Here is a 17,784-nt window from a genome sequence, read left to right as displayed (position 1 = left end):
AAAAGATGGTAAATAATATAGTACCCCAGTGTAAACATAGGGTTCTGAGGCAATGGCTATGTAATCAACATCTGATTTCTCTCTTCAGTCACACTGCCTTTAGCACCAAATAATGTTTGAAATAGTCGTAGGAAACAGTAGGAAACTTGGGTAGAGAACCTGCAGTCTTTTCGTGGTGGTCTTTGAAAGTAATTTAAATTATTGAAACTTGTTATATATATAAGCAACAGACATGCTTAACCCCTTAACTGCGTTGCCTCCAAATATGACACCTCCAGTGCGCAGGAAATAAATTCTCTGAAAAAAATTATTTTGATTTTTTAAAGTGTCAAAAACCTTTCCCTCAGCATGGGTATGAAAAAAAAAATCAAAATGGTGCTTGCTTTGGCTGCTATGGGGTCTGTAAGTTGGCGCATGACGTCATCATTCCCCGTTCGCCTGTGACATATGCTCCCGGGGCCAGTAGGGCGCGAGTTGCAGCGAATATATTTTTGGTAATTTTTTGCGCACAGTTCCAAATACCTTTTATTTGTTTTTATGTGCTAATCCTGTGTATAATGAACGCGTACACTATATTATGGCAGTAAAACATCCGTACTATCCGAAGACACTGTGTTACGTGCATGACACTTGTGTACACGTATGCTGCACATATTTACTATGTATCATGCTAATTTATGTATATATACAATCTATTTGCACACTATACACTGTCACACACTATATACATTTACCATCAACACATTCAGAATACTGCGAGTGAGAGCAGCCACACCTAGCCAGTCTCCCTCACTCCAACATCTTACTCGCCAACATTGCTCCTCCCACCATACTGTTATTGTTCTAGGATGAGAGCTACACTCGTGGTGTCCTGACTTCCCAGTACTGTACTCTTTTTGTCATGTAATGCTGTGAAACTACTGATGGTTTTGGCCTCCACCACCTTCTCACTTAACTTGTTCCAACTGTTCACCACTTTGTCTGCAATGTGTACAAATTCTAGTGGCATATAAAAGGCTTACATGTAAGTTTTCCATTAAATCTAAAGAAAATATTTTTGCAGGAAGAAGGGAAGAAACGTCCATCCTGTGAGGTCAAACTCCATTATGCGCTTTGCAATTTGTTGAATGAGTTGAGCCCATGGGAATCTAAACTTCTTAGAGCTACCAAAAGACTACGCACAAAGCTACGACATGAATGGAACGATTATGAAAAGAGGTGAGTACATAGGCTCTCCTTCTTCTGGTTAGATATATCTAAAAATAAAAGACTGACACACTGGCACCACCCAATCAATTGTGCAACTGTGTTGCATTTGTTGTTTATTTAGGATAACTGAAAAATATACAGTACGTACTCAAGACAGTTTTCAACCAAATCATTCCTAAATGTTAAAAAGTGAAATCTTGATATGTGAGGTTGCACTGTGATGCATTCTACATTTTTTTCTTATTTATACAGTATATTTAGTCTCGATATATTTTGATTTCCCTGTATGTATTTATTGCATTATCTCTTCTGCTCTCTTAATATAATGCTGTTATGTATATTAATTCAGTTTAATGTTTGTTTATTTGTTGATATAGGGATGCGCTCTATGTAGACCCAGCAGAAGAAGCCTGGATGAGTGACCCCGAGCCAGAACCCGAGCCACCTACTCCAGCGGCCCAGGAGTCATCATCTTCCTCGTCTTCCAGTGAGGAATCTCTTGACGGTACGTTTTTTTATGTATGCTTGTGTATTTTTACTTTACCTTGACTGCAAGTGCATGCAATGCCACTTTTGCATTGTGTCCAGGCCCAAGGTGTGCTAGGTCCAGTAAGGGTCTTTCTCTGGGGTAATCGCTATCGAGAGGCTTCACATGGTCCCGAATCACTTTGGTTGTGTGAGTCACTTCAGTGTAAGAGAGGCACTCTAAAGCACTTTCCAATGGGTCCTTATCAATATTTGTATAATGAAGGTTTAACAAATTAGAGCTTTGTGCTGAGGGCACTTCATTTAGCAGATAGTATTTATGAGGGTTTTACACAAACACAATCGTAACACTTACAAAGCTTGTTTGTAGGACTTGCGTACTAATACATGGGTGCTTACGTTACTTTTAAGATTGGTGTCATCAAATCTAATAACATATCAAAGAGACATTGTGATCCCTCAACTGACCAATCATGTAGTTCACTCATAGACAATTCTGTCTTAACACTGTCTTGGACAACCAGTCACAAACATGGCTTCCTAACACTGCCAGTTACAACATAAGGTAAGGTAAGGTAATTATCAGGAGAAAGCCGAAGCCATTATGACTATATAGCAAGGGGAAACACGGGAGTTCCTTCAAGATACTCGGGTAATCAATATAATGAGAAAATCAATTGAAGCACTGAGGTGACTTGAACTAGCAATCAGGGTACTCTCAGCCATGCACCTTATCCTTGTACCACAACAGGGTAGTAAGTTATACAACTTTGGAGTCCACTGAATCCACAGCAAGTTTAGATGCTTCTGTTGAAGCCAGTCCATGTTTTACATATAACCCCCCTCCCCCAAGCACTCTGGTGTAGGTAAAGTAGCTCATCAGACATAAGTTCCAGCTTCAGAATTACACACACAAAAATCATCACAATTGATTTTCTCATTGATACAGTATATATATATATATCATATTAGTGTGATTTCTATTATAACTGGTTACCTAGTACAAGGGTAAGGTACTCTTCTGGGAGTACCTTGATTGCTGGCTCGAATCACTGCAATGCTCCCAATTGATTTTCTCATTGGTATATATCACATTTGCATGATTTCTTTGTGAATCAATATAATGGCATGCACAATCAACACAGTAATGACCTGTCGAGCTGGCAATCAACATAACATCTAAATATGTTGTGTGTGTAAAGTACACATTCACTGACAGGTTGAACAGCGTGGTGCTGCACAGATAATCACTTGTTCCCCCATTGGTCTGTCTCTAAACTCAACCTCCACCTGTTGCAGGTGTGTAGCGAGGTGAGTAAATCTTTGGCTGATTAGCAATTGGCACGAAGGTAGACAATAATACAGTAAATCGGAGTACAGTACTTACAGTAATGTCGACCTCACATACTAACACCTTAACTCGTTCGTACAGTTTGCAGAAGGTCTCAACGGCAGGTCTTAACAATCGTCAGTCTCGTATAATTTGTGTTCTCTCTCTCTCTGCAACAACCACACATAGTATTTAGTAGATTACGCACATGGGAATATAACTCGCAAAAGGTCTGAATCTTTACAATCGTCGGTATCGTAGAAGTCGTGCCGGCTCTCTACGATGACTGCATATGTTACCTAGTAGATAATGCACGTGGCAGTTTAAGCAGACATGCTTAAGGGTTAAGTGGAGTACGAAGCATATATAGGTGAGCAGGTAATGTGAATGCAGACAACAGTGAGTCACTATGGCTGGAACTTCGTCACAGATGCATCTGTAGACTGGGTAATACGTGGGCACATGGGCAACTAACACTGATTCATGGAAGAAACAAAGTGGCAGCTATAGTCTTTCTGTTCTTTTTAACTTCATTTTAACCCTTAGAGTGGTTACCATCACATGAGGATTCATGGGGGTAATGTGGTTATCATATAATAATTTTAATTATTATTGCTTGGGTGATGTATGATGCAAATAAGGATAAAATAGCTCTATATGGATGTACTGTAATAGTTTACCTTGGCCCATGGAAAGAATCCTGCTATTGTTTCATGGTTATGTTACTATGCAGCCCATCCTGTTTTGGTAGTACTTATGGTAACGATGAGGACCATAGTATATACAGTATACCGACATACAACAAAATTAGAATGTAGAAATCTGAATTATTGAGCTGGACAAACTGGAAAACTATTTTCTGGGGGGAGCCCCGTCGGCTCCCCGGAGCTATCCAGTCTGAATGGATATGTATAACTTTCTGGCATCAGTCAAAGTGCTAGGAGTTCTTACCTACCGTGGACCACGAGCCAGAACCTGGCCCCCTCAGAGAGGCACGAGGAGCAATGGCCTATAGAAACCCCCTTGTGATTGGGAGCATTCTATGTCTGCCATCGACCGGGACAGGCACCCAGAAAGGTAGGCGCCCCAAAACAAACCCCTATTCTGGTGAAATTATTGCTACCGAAAGCCGAACAAGTGGACAGAACTCCCCAAACAAAATTATCAAACTATCATGACGTCATCACGTCGCCACGCCACCGTCTGCGCACCCCCCCCCCCCCCTCCCCAAGAGGGGGAAGGGGGAGCCCCAGACCCTCCACGCCGGCGATCCAACTGGCAGTTCTTGGCTGATGGTCTTACTGGCTGGTCAAGTGCCTCTGGCTCCAGTTTTTGTTTCAGTTCTGTGCCTTGTGGTGTGGACTGTCTCTACCGGTGGGGTGTGAGCCAGGAGTAAGATTCCACAGTACTCGGGCTGCATGTGCCTAGGGCTATCTTCCCTAGGTGCCTTGTAAGTACTGCCCTTAGGGCTTGGGGCCACCTTCCACAAGTCACCTTGGGTTCTGCCTCCGCTGTGTCCTTACTGCTCGGTACTGGGCCGCCCTTGGAGTCGGCTGGGGTTTTGTTGCCCTGGTTTGTCTCTGGGTAGATGGTAGTTTTCGTCACTGGTAGGGGCACGGGGTACTGCAGAGCTAGTTTTTACCATTAACAGCGGCCGGCTCTGTATCGCCTGGGTACGTTGTCCTCTTGCGGGGTTTTTCTTTTGTTTTTGTTTTTGCCTGGTGGGGGTCTGCTTTTACTATGGTCTCCCCTTTCCTGTTCTAGGTGAATTTCTTTCGAATTCTTCTGTTGGCGGTACTCCCCGCTTGGCCCCCGTGAGTGGACACGTCCCGGGGGTTCAGCTTTAGCAGTTTGTTGGTAGATTTGGGCGCCGGTTCGCGGTACCCTGCCTGGGCTTCCCTTAGAGTGTACCAAAGGCTAAGGGCCCTGGGAAACCCCACGGGGGCTCCGTGGTCCTCTAGATGTGTCCCCGGAGTCCCCCTCGCGTCCTGCGAGTTTGACGGTTGATCTGTCCCCTTGTCTCAGGGTGACACTCACCTGTTGTGCCTCCACCATGCTGCCTGTTGGGTCCTTGTTCTTGTGACCCGATGCTGTTCACAAAAAAAAAAAAAAAAAAAAGTGTTCAGGTAAGGTACATCCATACAAGGTGTGTAACAAACATTGATGGATTTCTATCTTGGCCTAGTACGTAGGGCCTCAACCGTTTCGTATCATTGTACCTGCAAGTTCCTTGGTCAGGGGTGCTTGTCGTGGTTCTAAATAAATAATACAAATAAATGTTTATTTAGGTAAGGTACATCTGACTAACACCCAGGTACCTATTTTACTGCTAGGTAACAAGGGGGCATCAGGGGTGATAGAAACTCTGCCCATTTGTTTTCGCGTCCACCGGGGATCGAACCCGGAACCTCAGGACTACGAATCCCGAGCGCTGTCCACTCAGCCATCAGACCCCACAAAGTAACACAACTGACACATGTATCATTCTGGAACACATGAACATACATGAATGTATTACCGTATACATCTCATGATTTGAGACACGTACATATACATGCATATTTAATACATACGGGTCGGGGCCAGCAGGAAGCATGGGGTCCACACATCTCCCAAAGATGGCCCCTAGAAATCAATACCATCTACATGCATATCAGTATTCAGTAGGCCATTTAAAGGCAGTTTCAAACGAACGAAACACATTGGAAAAAAATTCTCTTAGCACTATGTAGGAGGCGCTCAAAGGTGTTTCAGAGTGTGGGGTGGGGGTTACCCCCACTCTGAAATCTGTGGGGGGGGGGGTGAGACACAGGGCATATATGTGGGGGGGGGTAGGTCTGCCTGTGGCTTCTGTAATGGGTGTAGCTGTGCATTACAATTTCTCGTCCATAGAGTGGCTCGAATGTTAAAAGGATTCGCCACTGAACTCTATGTTAGACGATGAGGACAATGATGAGGACGACAATGACCCCACTGTCCCAAATATAGCAAAAGTTCTAAGGACATTGTAACTACAGATAATGTAAAGAAGATCTCGGACGTAGGTTCGAATCCTCGTCACGGCCCTTGGGGATTTGTTCATTGTCAAACCTTCAAAGCCTCTTGCCCAACAGCTTAAAAAACAGTTGAATACAACATGGCCAGGTACAATCCAGGTAGATTATTAAACCTAGGACTGATATCCTCTATCAGAGAGGCACGATAAAAGAGAACTTGATAGGAGGATATCTGATTAATTGGTTGATCAGATATCCTGCAAAGGATATTTGATCAACCAATTTATACGTCAGGCTAAGAGCAATAGCGTCCAACAGCCTGGTTGACCAGTCCAGCAACCAGGAGGCCTGGTCGACGACCAGGCCGCGGGGTAGCTGAGCCCCGGAAGCACCTCAAGGTAACTCAAGGTAACATACGTCCAAGAGATTTTACAAAGAATGATGGATTTATAGATAGGGCTAGTACATACAATGCCTATAGCCACTATTACACAAAGTGTTTCGGACATTCGTTTCGGGTAAAGCGTTCTCATTGGTTCACGAGTCTCTTCGTACCTTCCAATATTATTGGAATGTCTGTTGATTTTCGATGTGGTTTCCATCGGGTCTTTTGTTGGCCTTGTTGATTCCCTTCCATCATCTGTTTTCCTTTGCTTCATTTTCGCCTTGTTTTGTTTTCGCGTCGTCTCTACTTCCAGTTTCGGCATTCTTTGTCTTCGTTCCGCACACCTTCCTGGTGTTTGTACGATGTCTGTACGTTGTGTGTACGATTTGTGTGTCCGCCTGGTGTATGAGCCACGCCTCCCGGTGGACGGGTGGTGCGTTTCATACCTCATGTGCTGGGGCCGCGGTGTGCGTTTTGTTTATGGGCAGTATGCTCGTGTGTTCGCGTCGTTTCTCGTGGTTTTCTACGGCTTCTTGCTCGTTTCTCCCTCCAGTCGTGGCCCTCTGGATGCTGAGGGTGTTTTGGATTTATGTCTGGGGGTGTCACTTTGTTCTCCCTCTGTACTGCTACGTCTTCTGCAGGGCGCGCACCTCTGGCCTTATTCTCCTTCGACCTCGCATTTTATTCAGGTAAGGGAACATACTATGCCTACTGCCTCGAGTATGCATGGCTTTCGGGCACACCTTTAGCGCTGCTCCTAGATTGTTACTTGGCTCGCCTGTGTTGTGGCACGGTCGTGTGTCTGCTCTGCAGGTGAGGTTGTCTTGTCTGGTGCTTCTGTCGGCCTAGTGCTGGTTCTCACTTTTGGTGGGGTGCTTGCCTAGTAGTGCTTGCGGGGGTTGAGCTCTGGCTCTTGGGCCCCGCCTCTCCTGTCAGTTGATGGTTGCGCAGTTTCCTGAGCCTTCTGGGCTCTGTCTTCTTGTTTGCTCCTGTGGGTGGCGTCTGCCTCCTCCACATGGCATTTTGGTGCTTTTGGCTTCCTTTCCCTCTGCCATTACTCGGGTTCTTTTTAGTGTCTGTGGCTCCTTTGGGTGCTCACTACCTCCTGTGTCCCCTTGTGCGTACCTGCATACGGACATACGTACAATGGCCCTTCGTAGGGCCTCTTGGCCCGTGCGAGGCAGCTACTACTTTAAATTAAATTTTGCTCCGAGGGGCGAGTTTATTGGGCAGCGCCACTCTTCTTGTGAGTGGACACCGCCATAGCAGCATGTACAACACTCCCCAATAGGAGGAAAACCCGCTGGGTTGTTCATCCTGTCACTTGTACCCAGACACAGCTGGGATTTGCTTAACTGTCTCAAGTGAACAGCTCCTCAAACAAGAAGATTAACATACATTCTCACTCACTTACATGTCCAACCCGCCCTTGCACCAATAGTGGGGTCCCGCCACCACGTTACGTGGTAATTGGTTCCGCACATCACCGGGCCTGTTACTGTGCCGCACAGGTGGTGTGTGCCACTGTCCCAGTTTCTATTGTTTCGTGGAGATTGGTCAATTTACACAAACACTAAGGAACTACTTATCTTTTGTTGCACATACAGTAGTTGTGGGTGATCGTTGGCGGGCAATGGTGCGGGTTGGGCGCACCGAGTGTCGGTACGGTGTCTCGAATTTCTGTTCTAGTCCACACTTGCCGGTGGACTAGTTATTATTCGCTACTCTGCTGGTTATATGCTTGGGCGCCGCCTCAGTTCCCCACAGGTTGGCAGGACTTTTTGTTGGACGTACGGAACGGTTTGAGTTCCGTCGTTGGTACTTTGTAGAGCTTTGCTTCTCTCGTTAGGCTCATGCTTTTGGAGCGAGTATCTTTTTGGGATACTCTACTCCTTCCGCCACCCTTGTCACTGTTCCATCCTTGTTTACTCTTCCCCGCTTGGCGGGAGTGCGTCTATGGCTCCTGACTGGGGTGTTGGGTGTGGTCACCTTGGGTGCGTCTTTAGTGCCTTTTGTCCATCTTTTGTTCTTTGTTGTCCTGTGGGGCTCTGCCCCGCATTTCGGTGCTTTTGTTTTCATTGTAGACCCCTGGGTCTTTTCCCTGTCTGGACACTTTCCTTGCCTATCTTCGGTGCCTGACTGCACCCTCACATAGCCGAGGGAGAGATCTTCTCAAGAACCTCAAGATAACCCTGCTGTCCATAAGGTCCCTCGGGTATGTACGTGCTCCTCTACACATTTTGTGGTTGGTCATGTGCATTACTTCCCGGCCGCTCCTTGGGCCGTTTTCGTGGTTTTCCTTCCCTAATTCAGTTTTTCCTCCCCCCTGCTACACTTTTTTGTGTATCTGCGTCAGTGCTTCTTGATTATCCTGTTTGGTGCTCCGGTGGACCTCTGTCCATGTTACATGTCCTGCTTTTGGACTTCTCCGGTGTTCCGTTTTGGTACCGAGTTCCTGCGATTTCTGTGTGGTTTTCTGCAGGCTTCGGGTTGCGCTGTGTGTGGGGGGGGTGTGGACTTTTCGGTCTGCCGCTCCTGCCTTCCTGGTTCCTTTTCTTGGAACCGAGTTTGCTGAGTTCCGGTCCTGGTTTCGGTTTTTCTTTGTTCCTTTTCCGGACCGGGTGTGTTTGTTTTCCTGTGGTTCTCGTCCTCGGTGGTTCTTCTCTTGGATGCCTCGGGGATGCGTGTATCATTCTTCCCTGCTGGAGCTGGTTCTGTTGCTCCTTTGGGTTGCGGGGTCGCTGTTTTTAGATTCGCGTTTTGCGCTTTCGATCGTGGTGTTTGTTTCTCGTCGTTGTGTCGGCACAGGTGGGTTCGTTGTTGGTCTTCCACCTGCACGTTTCGTCTTGGGGGCGGTGTTTGGTTTTCCTATCGCTGCGAAGGGTTCTTCAGTCTTTGATAGGGTTGGTTTGTCTCCCCTTCAGGGTTGTTCTGGGACTGTTGTTTGGGATTGTCCTGTCACCTCATGTTGGGTGGTGCTGGCAGGGCCGCTCCTGCTTACGTTCAGTGTTGCGGTTCCTTCTGCTCCATTCCACTTGCTGTCCTGGGCATCGTTCCCCTCTGGCCTGCTCTTGAGTTTTGGGGCCGTCCTGGTCGTTGACCTGGGTGGTCTTTTTCTTCTCGTTTTGGTCTTTTTGTCTCTGGTTTTGGTTGTTCAGTTAGGAAGTGTGGTATCCGCCTCCCGGTTTCTTCCCTGTTTTACTTGTCTTTTGGTAAGGTAGCTCCGGGGAGTCGACGGGGCTCCCCCCAGAAAACCAGCGTTGAATGTAATGAAACGCCATTTTCTGGGCGAGTCCCGGAGGCTCCCCGGCATCCCTCCCTCCCTCCCTCCGGTCGGCGGCGTTTTCGCGTATTTTGACATCCAGCCTAGACGACGTGATGACGTCATGATAATTTGATAATTTTGTTTGGGGAGTTCTGTCCACTCGTTCGGCTTTCGGTAGCAATAATTTCACCAGAATAGGGGTTTGTTTTGGGGCGCCTACCTTTCTCGGTGCCTGTCCCGATCGATGGCAGACATAGAATGCTCCCAATCACAAGGGGGTTTCTATAGGCCATTGCTCCTCGTGCCTCTCTGAGGGGGCCAGGTTCTGGCTCGTGGTCCCCGGTAGGCAAGAACTCCTAGCACTTTGACTGATGCCAGAAAGTTATACATATCCATTCAGCCTAGATAGCTCTGGGGAGCCTCCGGGACTCACCCAGAAAATGGCGTTTCATTACATTCAATGCTGGTTTTTTACTTGTGTTGCTTTGACAAACTAAACTAACTTATCCTAACCTCCTTAGGCCTAATAAATGATATCTGAGGCCTAATATAGTACATGTGTGCTATACTAGGCCTAGGAATATTTAAGTTTGTGTTTTAGCTTCATTTATTTTCAAAGAATTCCTTACTAGTCGGTGTACTATTATCTAAAAGCTCAGAACGTACGAATTCTGACTATTGACGATCGTCACAATAGGTACTATCTAAACAGGAGGATGGGTTGTACTGTGTAATGCAGTTATCATGAGTGTTACTAGGCAAATGCAGTCATCGTCATTGAATAAAAAAATTTTATTTGAGCCAAATTTTATTTGGCTCATTGTAAACCAAATAGGCTAGGTTTTAGTCTAGTAATAAGGGAGATAGGCTTTGTGCACTTGCCCTGTGCACTGTGGGCCAAAATGGTTAATTTTGCAACTTCACTGCATGTGCAATATGCCAGTTGAAATCAACCTGTGGGGAACTGAGAGACCATTCTCTCACAATGAGAGAATTTTCAGTATCCTGGTTGCATGATAGCAGTGAGACAAACTAATTATCATTGTTTGTGGATGTGATTATACCAGTGGTTTCGTGTGCTGTAAGATTTTCTCAATAATGTGGAGATACATATATATATGCCCTCTGATTTGTGACTAGCAACTACCGATTTGGTTATCTGTGAGAGTCAACTCAAAGAAACTAGTACACATAGGGAGCCGGTCGGCCGAGCGGACAGCACGCTGGACTTGTGATCCTGTGGTCCTGGGTTCGATCCCAGGCGCCGGCGAGAAACAATGGGCAGAGTTTCTTTCACCCTATGCCCCTGTTACCTAGCAGTAAAATAGGTACCTGGGTGTTAGTCAGCTGTCATGGGCTGCTTCCTGGGGGTGGAGGCCTGGTCGAGGACCGGGCCGCGTGGACACTAAAAGCCCCGAAATCATCTCAAGATAACCTCAAGATAAAGTGGCATGTAAGCTTGCAGTAAATGTGGTGCCCCTTTTCCGTTCTCTGGTACGTGACTGGTATTCTGTGCCTTCTGCCAAATTCTCCACCCATTCCATTTTTTCTTTTTTCTTTTTACTCTAGAACATTTAATCATTTCTGCACATGATTATTCATCAACATTAACATATGCATTTCTTCATCAACACTTGTCAATAACTGATGTACTCCCATCTTCTATAGCTGTATCAGCTGTCCTATGATCATGCACCCGTCGTTCTCTCCATGAGGTTCGTTCCTGTTTACATTAACACCACCTGTCACTTTCACCCATTAGACATTGTTATGTTGTTGCGACATGTATACAGTACTGGAGGGAATGGGCTGCTATAAAGTTTTTTAATCATTGAGGGAATGCACTGTTGCACACACAGATGCTATGTCAATACATTATTGATGACATTCAGTTATGTAAATTGCAATTTATGATATGCCAATTAATTTATTTTTTGTTTCATGCCTTTTAACAGCAGCTTCTTAATTTGTAAGATCTTTTAAGGGGTAATTTGTAAGTCTTTAAATTAAAAGGACAATAATAAAGGAAACAATAATAATTGGTTGATAACTTAGGTGACACTGACTGCTGGGTGATGAAACCAGTAGTGTGTTACATGTAGATTAAATACCAGTAGCAAGAATGGAAATTCTTAACAATGTTGTTGTTTTAGATTCAGCTACTCGGAACAAAAGTTCCAAGTAGCACGGGCTATGGTGAGCCCATTGTGGACTTACCTGGCACAGGAGCGGGGCAAGTAGCACGGGCTATGGTGAGCCCGTAGTGGACTTGCCTGGCACAGGAGCGGGGCAAGTAGCACGGGCTATGGTGAGCCCGTAGTGGACTTACCTGGCACAGGAGCGGGACTGTGTATTTCTTAACAATGTGTAACTAGCAGTCAAAGAAATTAACACTTTATGGAAATGAATTTAGCTTTGACTGTATAGACCAGTACTGCAACTGTACTCACTTAATTGTGCTTGCGGGGGTTGAACTCTGGCTCTTTGGTCTCACCTCTCAACTGTATGCACTGTTAGTGCTGAGTTAGTGTGAGTTAGTGCTTACTATACAGGACTCTAGACTCTCTCCCAGTTTATACATTGCTTGTAAAGAATGTTCCATATGTAGTACCAGTCATTTTGTTAATGCTTTGAGCCAAAATTTTGTATTTTCATGTAAGGTTATAGATAAAACTGTCTCAAGGTATACATACATAGAAGAGAAAGTTGAGATATATCACATTTTCTAGACAACCTTTGTGACTGGTTTTGCCTACTTTTTTTGTTTAAGGTTATTATAATATATAAAATATTGTAAGTTACTTTCTTCCTTTATTTATTTTCAAATATGATTTTTCTAACCTTGAAATTTTCACTTTACAGAAGAAGGAAACCCAAAGCGCAAACTAAGGAAAAGACGCGTAAAGCGGCAAGCGGTATCTCAGGTAACGGAAACTGTTACTCCACCAGTTGAAACTAGCACAGTACCATCAGAGGAAAGTTCAGAATCCTATGCTGTTTCTTCTCGTGGACGTGTGCGCAAAGTTAAAAAGATGATCAATTATGATGGCCTGGACTTTGAAAAGCTTGCAATACAGGCTTCTGAGGAAGCTGAACAGGAGAGGGTAAGGAAAAGAAGAAAGAGAGAAGAGGAGGAGAAGGAAAGAGAAGAACAAGATGTTGATGAAGAAGAAGAAGAAGAAGCTGAAGCAGCAGCAGCAGCAGTAAGCTCTCAGCCATCTGGTGTGAGACGTTACCTCCTCTCACACACAGGGCACGTAATGGGGTACATTGACAATGATGGACAGGTCCATTCAGGGAATGCTCTTAAAGACACCAGAACTGAAAAAGGAAAAATTGACATATCATCCGTTAGAAATCTTGCCAATCAGCTTGTAAATAATGTTAAAAAGGAAGGCTCTCAAACTCCTGTAAGGACGGGTGTAATGGTCCCAAAGAAGACCTTCCAAAATTCCAATTTAAAGCCCGGTGTTCCCACTGTAGTTGTGGCAGCCATCAACAATCAAGGGTCTCCTGTATATGTGAGAGTTGTGGGAGAACAAGCACTGCAACTAGTGAAGTATATGAAACCCAGTGTGAAGGGACCTGTATCTCAGATTAAACTTCAACACCATGGACAAACTTATACTGTTAATACTAATGCTCATATGATAACTCACAACATTCCAGGTCTGCCTGACGGTGAAGCCACAGAGAAACCTACTTCCAGTGTTAGTCAATCAAGCATGACTGCAGCCAAATCTACCTCATCGCTGGTTGCCACTAGGCCTTCAACAGGACTTGAGGGTTTAGCCACCAGCAATTCTCCAAGCGTGCCTCGGGTTGCTCCAATAACTTCAGTGATTAGCAGTGTCTCTTCTCAACCAAATACTTTAGCTCTGGCCTACAGAGGGATGACAAGGCCTACTAGGCCAATGACTGTTAATGCACCAGTGCGGACTCAATGTTCGCAAGCTCCCGGGACTGTGATGCATCAAGATCCTAATCGTATTTCAGCAGTGGCACCTACTAGACTAGTTACAGCCTCCCCATCAGTAGTGTCATCAATAATGTCTCCAATCAAAGCACCTGCTAATATAGGGTCGTCACCAACAACTCGTAGTCTAATCAATATAAATCAATCTGCAAATAGATTACCATCTCCTAATTTGATGGCTTCTCCCAGACAACATGTTTCACCAGTAGTGAGTAGGATTGCAGTATCCTCGGGTGTTACTCCTACTAATGTTGGTGGCACACATCAAGGTACCTCAGTAATGCAACATCATGCTAGTTCTCAACAACAAATACTAGCAGTCCAGGCCCCAACAGCTGTAGCAGTAGCTCCAAATCAACCTATGGGTCAGACTGTAACGGCAACTACCATAGCAGTTCCTGGTCCTGGAGGACAGCCACAAGTACAACTTAAGCTAGAATCTGAATCCTTAGCCCAGTTGATTCAGAGAACGGGAAGCAAGATAGTGGCTTTACCAAATGGTCGAGGAGGGTATACCTTGTCTCTTACACCAGGTGCTGTACAGCCGGGCCAAGCAGGACAAAAAAATCAGACACATTTATCAGCCAATGCAGCAGCTAAAGTCCAGGTTGTATCTTGTAGTACTACTCCACTACTTCAAGATAATCCACAGACTCAGGCTGTGCAACAGCCCCAAGTCATCCAGCAACAAAGTCATGTTATATCACAAGGAGTAGCCCAGGCAGCAACTGTTGTTCAGCAATCATCTCAACAGTTTAGACAGGTGATGCCAGTTACCCAATCCCATCCTCCAGGCACAATCATCAAAGATACGAGTGGAGGTACTCAAGTTGTTGTTAGTGGACAGCAAGCAGTTTATTCAAGGGTGGGTACTCAACAGCGAGTTTATAATCATATAGTATCATCTCCTCAGGGTACAAGATGTGTCCCAGTCTCTACAACAACCGTCACTTCCCCACAGCAATCTGTAAATAATGTATACACAAGCCAGTCATCAGGTGTGCTGCAGAAAGTGAACACTGCAGTATCTCCGAGTTACCAGACTAACCAAAACCAGCAGCAGTATGTTCTGCAGCAACGTGTAGTGGCAGCAGGTACTCAGGCAACTGTATCTCCCCAGTCTACCCAGACTGTGTCACAGCAAACCACACCAACATATAAACCAGTTGTTGTGAATCAGCAAGGTACTCAGCAAGTAGTTCGAGTAGCTCAGGCACCTGTTCTTCAGCAACAGCAAATTGTAAGACTACAGCCTGTGAGTGGAAATCATCCCAATGCCACCACGCAAAAACTCGTGCAAATTGTACAGCCTGGCGGAGGACGCCAGGTGGTCCAGATGGTGCAGCAAGTGGTAGCAAGTCAAGGACAAGCAAATACAGGACATCAGGGGTTGATTTATGTACAAGCAAGTGGGCAAGTATTACAGCAACATCAAAAAACTAATTTGGGAACAGTACATCATACACTGCAAGGTGCCACAGCTGTGCAACAAAGCCAACCACAGCAGAAACAAATTGGTCAGCAGAAACTGCAACAACAAATCATAGGCCAGCAGCATTCAACATTGCAACAACAAATAACTGGACAATCGCATCAGCATCTTGCACAACAACTTGTACAACAGCAAATTGTACAACACAAACAGCAACAAGTAATACATCAACAGATATCACAATCACAACAGCAAATTGTGCAAGAACAGCAGCAACAACAGCAGCAGCAACAGCAACAACAGCAACAACAGCAGCAGCAACAACAGCAGCAGCAACAACAGCAGCAACAACAACAGCAGCAACAACAACAGCAGCAACAACAACAGCAGCAACAACAGCAGCAACAACAGCAGCAGCAGCAGCAGCAACAACAGCAGCAGCAGCAACAACAGCAGCAGCAGCAACAACAACAACAAATAGTACAACAACATATAGTACAACAGCAGACAGTAGTCCAACAACAACAGCCAATTGTCCAGCAACATGCCGTGGTTCAACAGCAGCAACAGACAGTAGTTCAGCAGCAGCCAGTGATCCAGCAACAGACTGTGGTTCAACAGCAGCAACCAGTGGCCCAGCAGCAAACGGTGGTCCAGCAGCAAACAGTGGTCCAGCAACAGGGTCGATTGGTATTGGTGAGAACAACTCAGGGAGAACAGATGGGGTTGCAGTTGCCAGATGGGCGTGTATCATTGCTTACCCAGGAGCAGCTTCAGTCAGCAATCAGAAATGGTTCCATCAAAATCAACCAGCAGACCTAAACAAAATTGAATGTTTACATAGTTTCAACCATAATTATATAAATACAAATGATTGTGCAATTCTATTAGTCACATATTTAAAAAGTATAATTATTTTGCAGGGAGAGGCAAAGGTAAATTTTCAATATCTACCTTAGAAATGCATTATTAAAACCACAAAGACTGGATTAATATTTTCAGAATGCAACAGTATATCACTGGCCATTGTGTTAAAATACACAATTTTCTTTTGCGTGTACTGCCAACAAACCGTGTCACCAGTAACTAAATACCTGTATATGCTTTATTCTATTTACCATTTTATGATATTGATTTTCCTTTCTGTGCACGAAATCCTGAGTGAAGAGCAGCATGTTGTATCGCCCTGCATGGCAAGCAGGGTGTTGTATCGCCCTGCATGGCAAGCAGGGTGTTGTATCGCCCTGCATGGCAAGCAGGGTGTTGTATCGCCCTGCATGGCAAGCAGGGTGTTGTATCGCCCTGCATGGCAAGCAGCGTGTTTTATCGCCCTGCATGGCAAGCAGCGTGTTGTATCGCCCTGCATGGCAAGCAGCGTGTTGTATCGCCCTGCATGGCAAGCAGCGTGTTGTATCACCATGCGAGGCAAGCAGCGTGTTTTGTTTCACCCTGCATGGCAAGCAGCGTGTTGTATCACTGAGGCTGCATTTGGAATCATTTCTCTTTTTTGAACTATGATGTAGCATATTTTGAACTATTTGTTAATTTTCCCCCCAAAACAGTATTGTATAACTTGACAGATGCACCAAAATTATTTATGAAATGGCTTTTAGGCCAGATATACTTAATGCAAAATAGATAAAGAACTGTCATTAATGTGTCGTAATGGAAACTACGCAAAATTTTGTTGCATAACCATGTAAATAGACTGCAAATTCAATGCCTATTTGTGCAGTTAGGCAACAGAATGTTTTCTCAACATTTGTAAATTCCAGGCAACTAGATGGGTTGCCTACGTAGGTAACTTATTATGTAAGAATATAAATTATATCTTGTACAAATTATAAAATAAATTTTCCAATGCAAAAACTGTTTATAAAGGCATAATTATTGTCTACAAACCTGAAAATTTGTGTTAACATTTATGCAGTATGTATGTTTTTTTTTTTTTTTTAAGTAAGATTCTTGGGGGGGGGGATTTCGTGGGCTGATTATTGTAGCATGTACAGTGCGTCGAACATTGGTGCTAGTAACAAGTTTGAGGTTTAATTATTGTTCATTTGTGATAATTTCCGAGCAGATGAGTTCGGTTGGTAAATTTTTTGGTTGCCAATTTAGTTGGCAAGAAGAAACCATAATAATTTTGAATGATGTTTGTCAAGTAAAAAAAGACTAAAGGTTGTAATTTGATGCATTAAGAGTAAAGGGAACAATTCAGATCTAGTCAATTTACATATATCAATAGTGAATTCATTTTTTATAACTTGGTTAATATTTATAATTGTATTATTTAAAACAATGTATATTTGGATACAAATGAGGTTGCTGTGTTCAGTTTTGTGTAGTATGTGATAAAGGTGAATGATGAGTGCACATACCATGACAGTATTGAGGGTTGACAACTTAGGTAGGGAGCGTGAGTGTTAACAAGAAGAGTTGCTGATATTGACGACTTGGGTAGGGAGCGTTATTGTTAATGAGAAGAGTTGCCGATATTGACAACTTGGGTAGGCAGCGTGATCACCGTGACCAGAGATAGTAATATACCACCAGTCCTAAACTAAGCAACTTATATTCTCACTACTGGCGAATGCCATTTTGTGGCCATAAAAAATTTTGTATGAATGCTTACAGAAGTAACGTTTACTGGTTTTCTAGCAAGTTAATGTTTCATCTTGTACAGGGAGATAATCTGGGGAGTTGTT

General features: G+C 44.4%; 1 protein-coding gene across 3 annotated transcripts in view; it reads left to right on the top strand.

Annotated features, from left to right (window-relative positions):
• The window catches only part of LOC123771921 (uncharacterized bromodomain-containing protein 10), a 47,213-nt gene extending 30,265 nt beyond the window's left edge, over positions 1-16,948 (top strand). For all 3 annotated transcript variants that reach the window (XM_045764724.2, XM_045764723.2, XM_069337862.1), the window contains 3 exons: positions 1,064-1,218; positions 1,587-1,714; positions 12,534-16,948. In XM_045764724.2, coding sequence (XP_045620680.1) covers positions 1,064-1,218; positions 1,587-1,714; positions 12,534-15,901 — 3,651 coding nt within the window. In that variant the 3' untranslated portion in view covers positions 15,902-16,948. The remainder of the gene's footprint in view (positions 1-1,063; positions 1,219-1,586; positions 1,715-12,533) is intronic.
• The last annotated feature ends 836 nt before the right edge of the window (positions 16,949-17,784 follow it).

Source organism: Procambarus clarkii, chromosome 38 (genome assembly GCF_040958095.1).
Source record: "Procambarus clarkii isolate CNS0578487 chromosome 38, FALCON_Pclarkii_2.0, whole genome shotgun sequence".
Taxonomy (NCBI): domain Eukaryota; kingdom Metazoa; phylum Arthropoda; class Malacostraca; order Decapoda; family Cambaridae; genus Procambarus; species Procambarus clarkii.
This window is presented reverse-complemented; position numbering and strand designations above follow the sequence as displayed.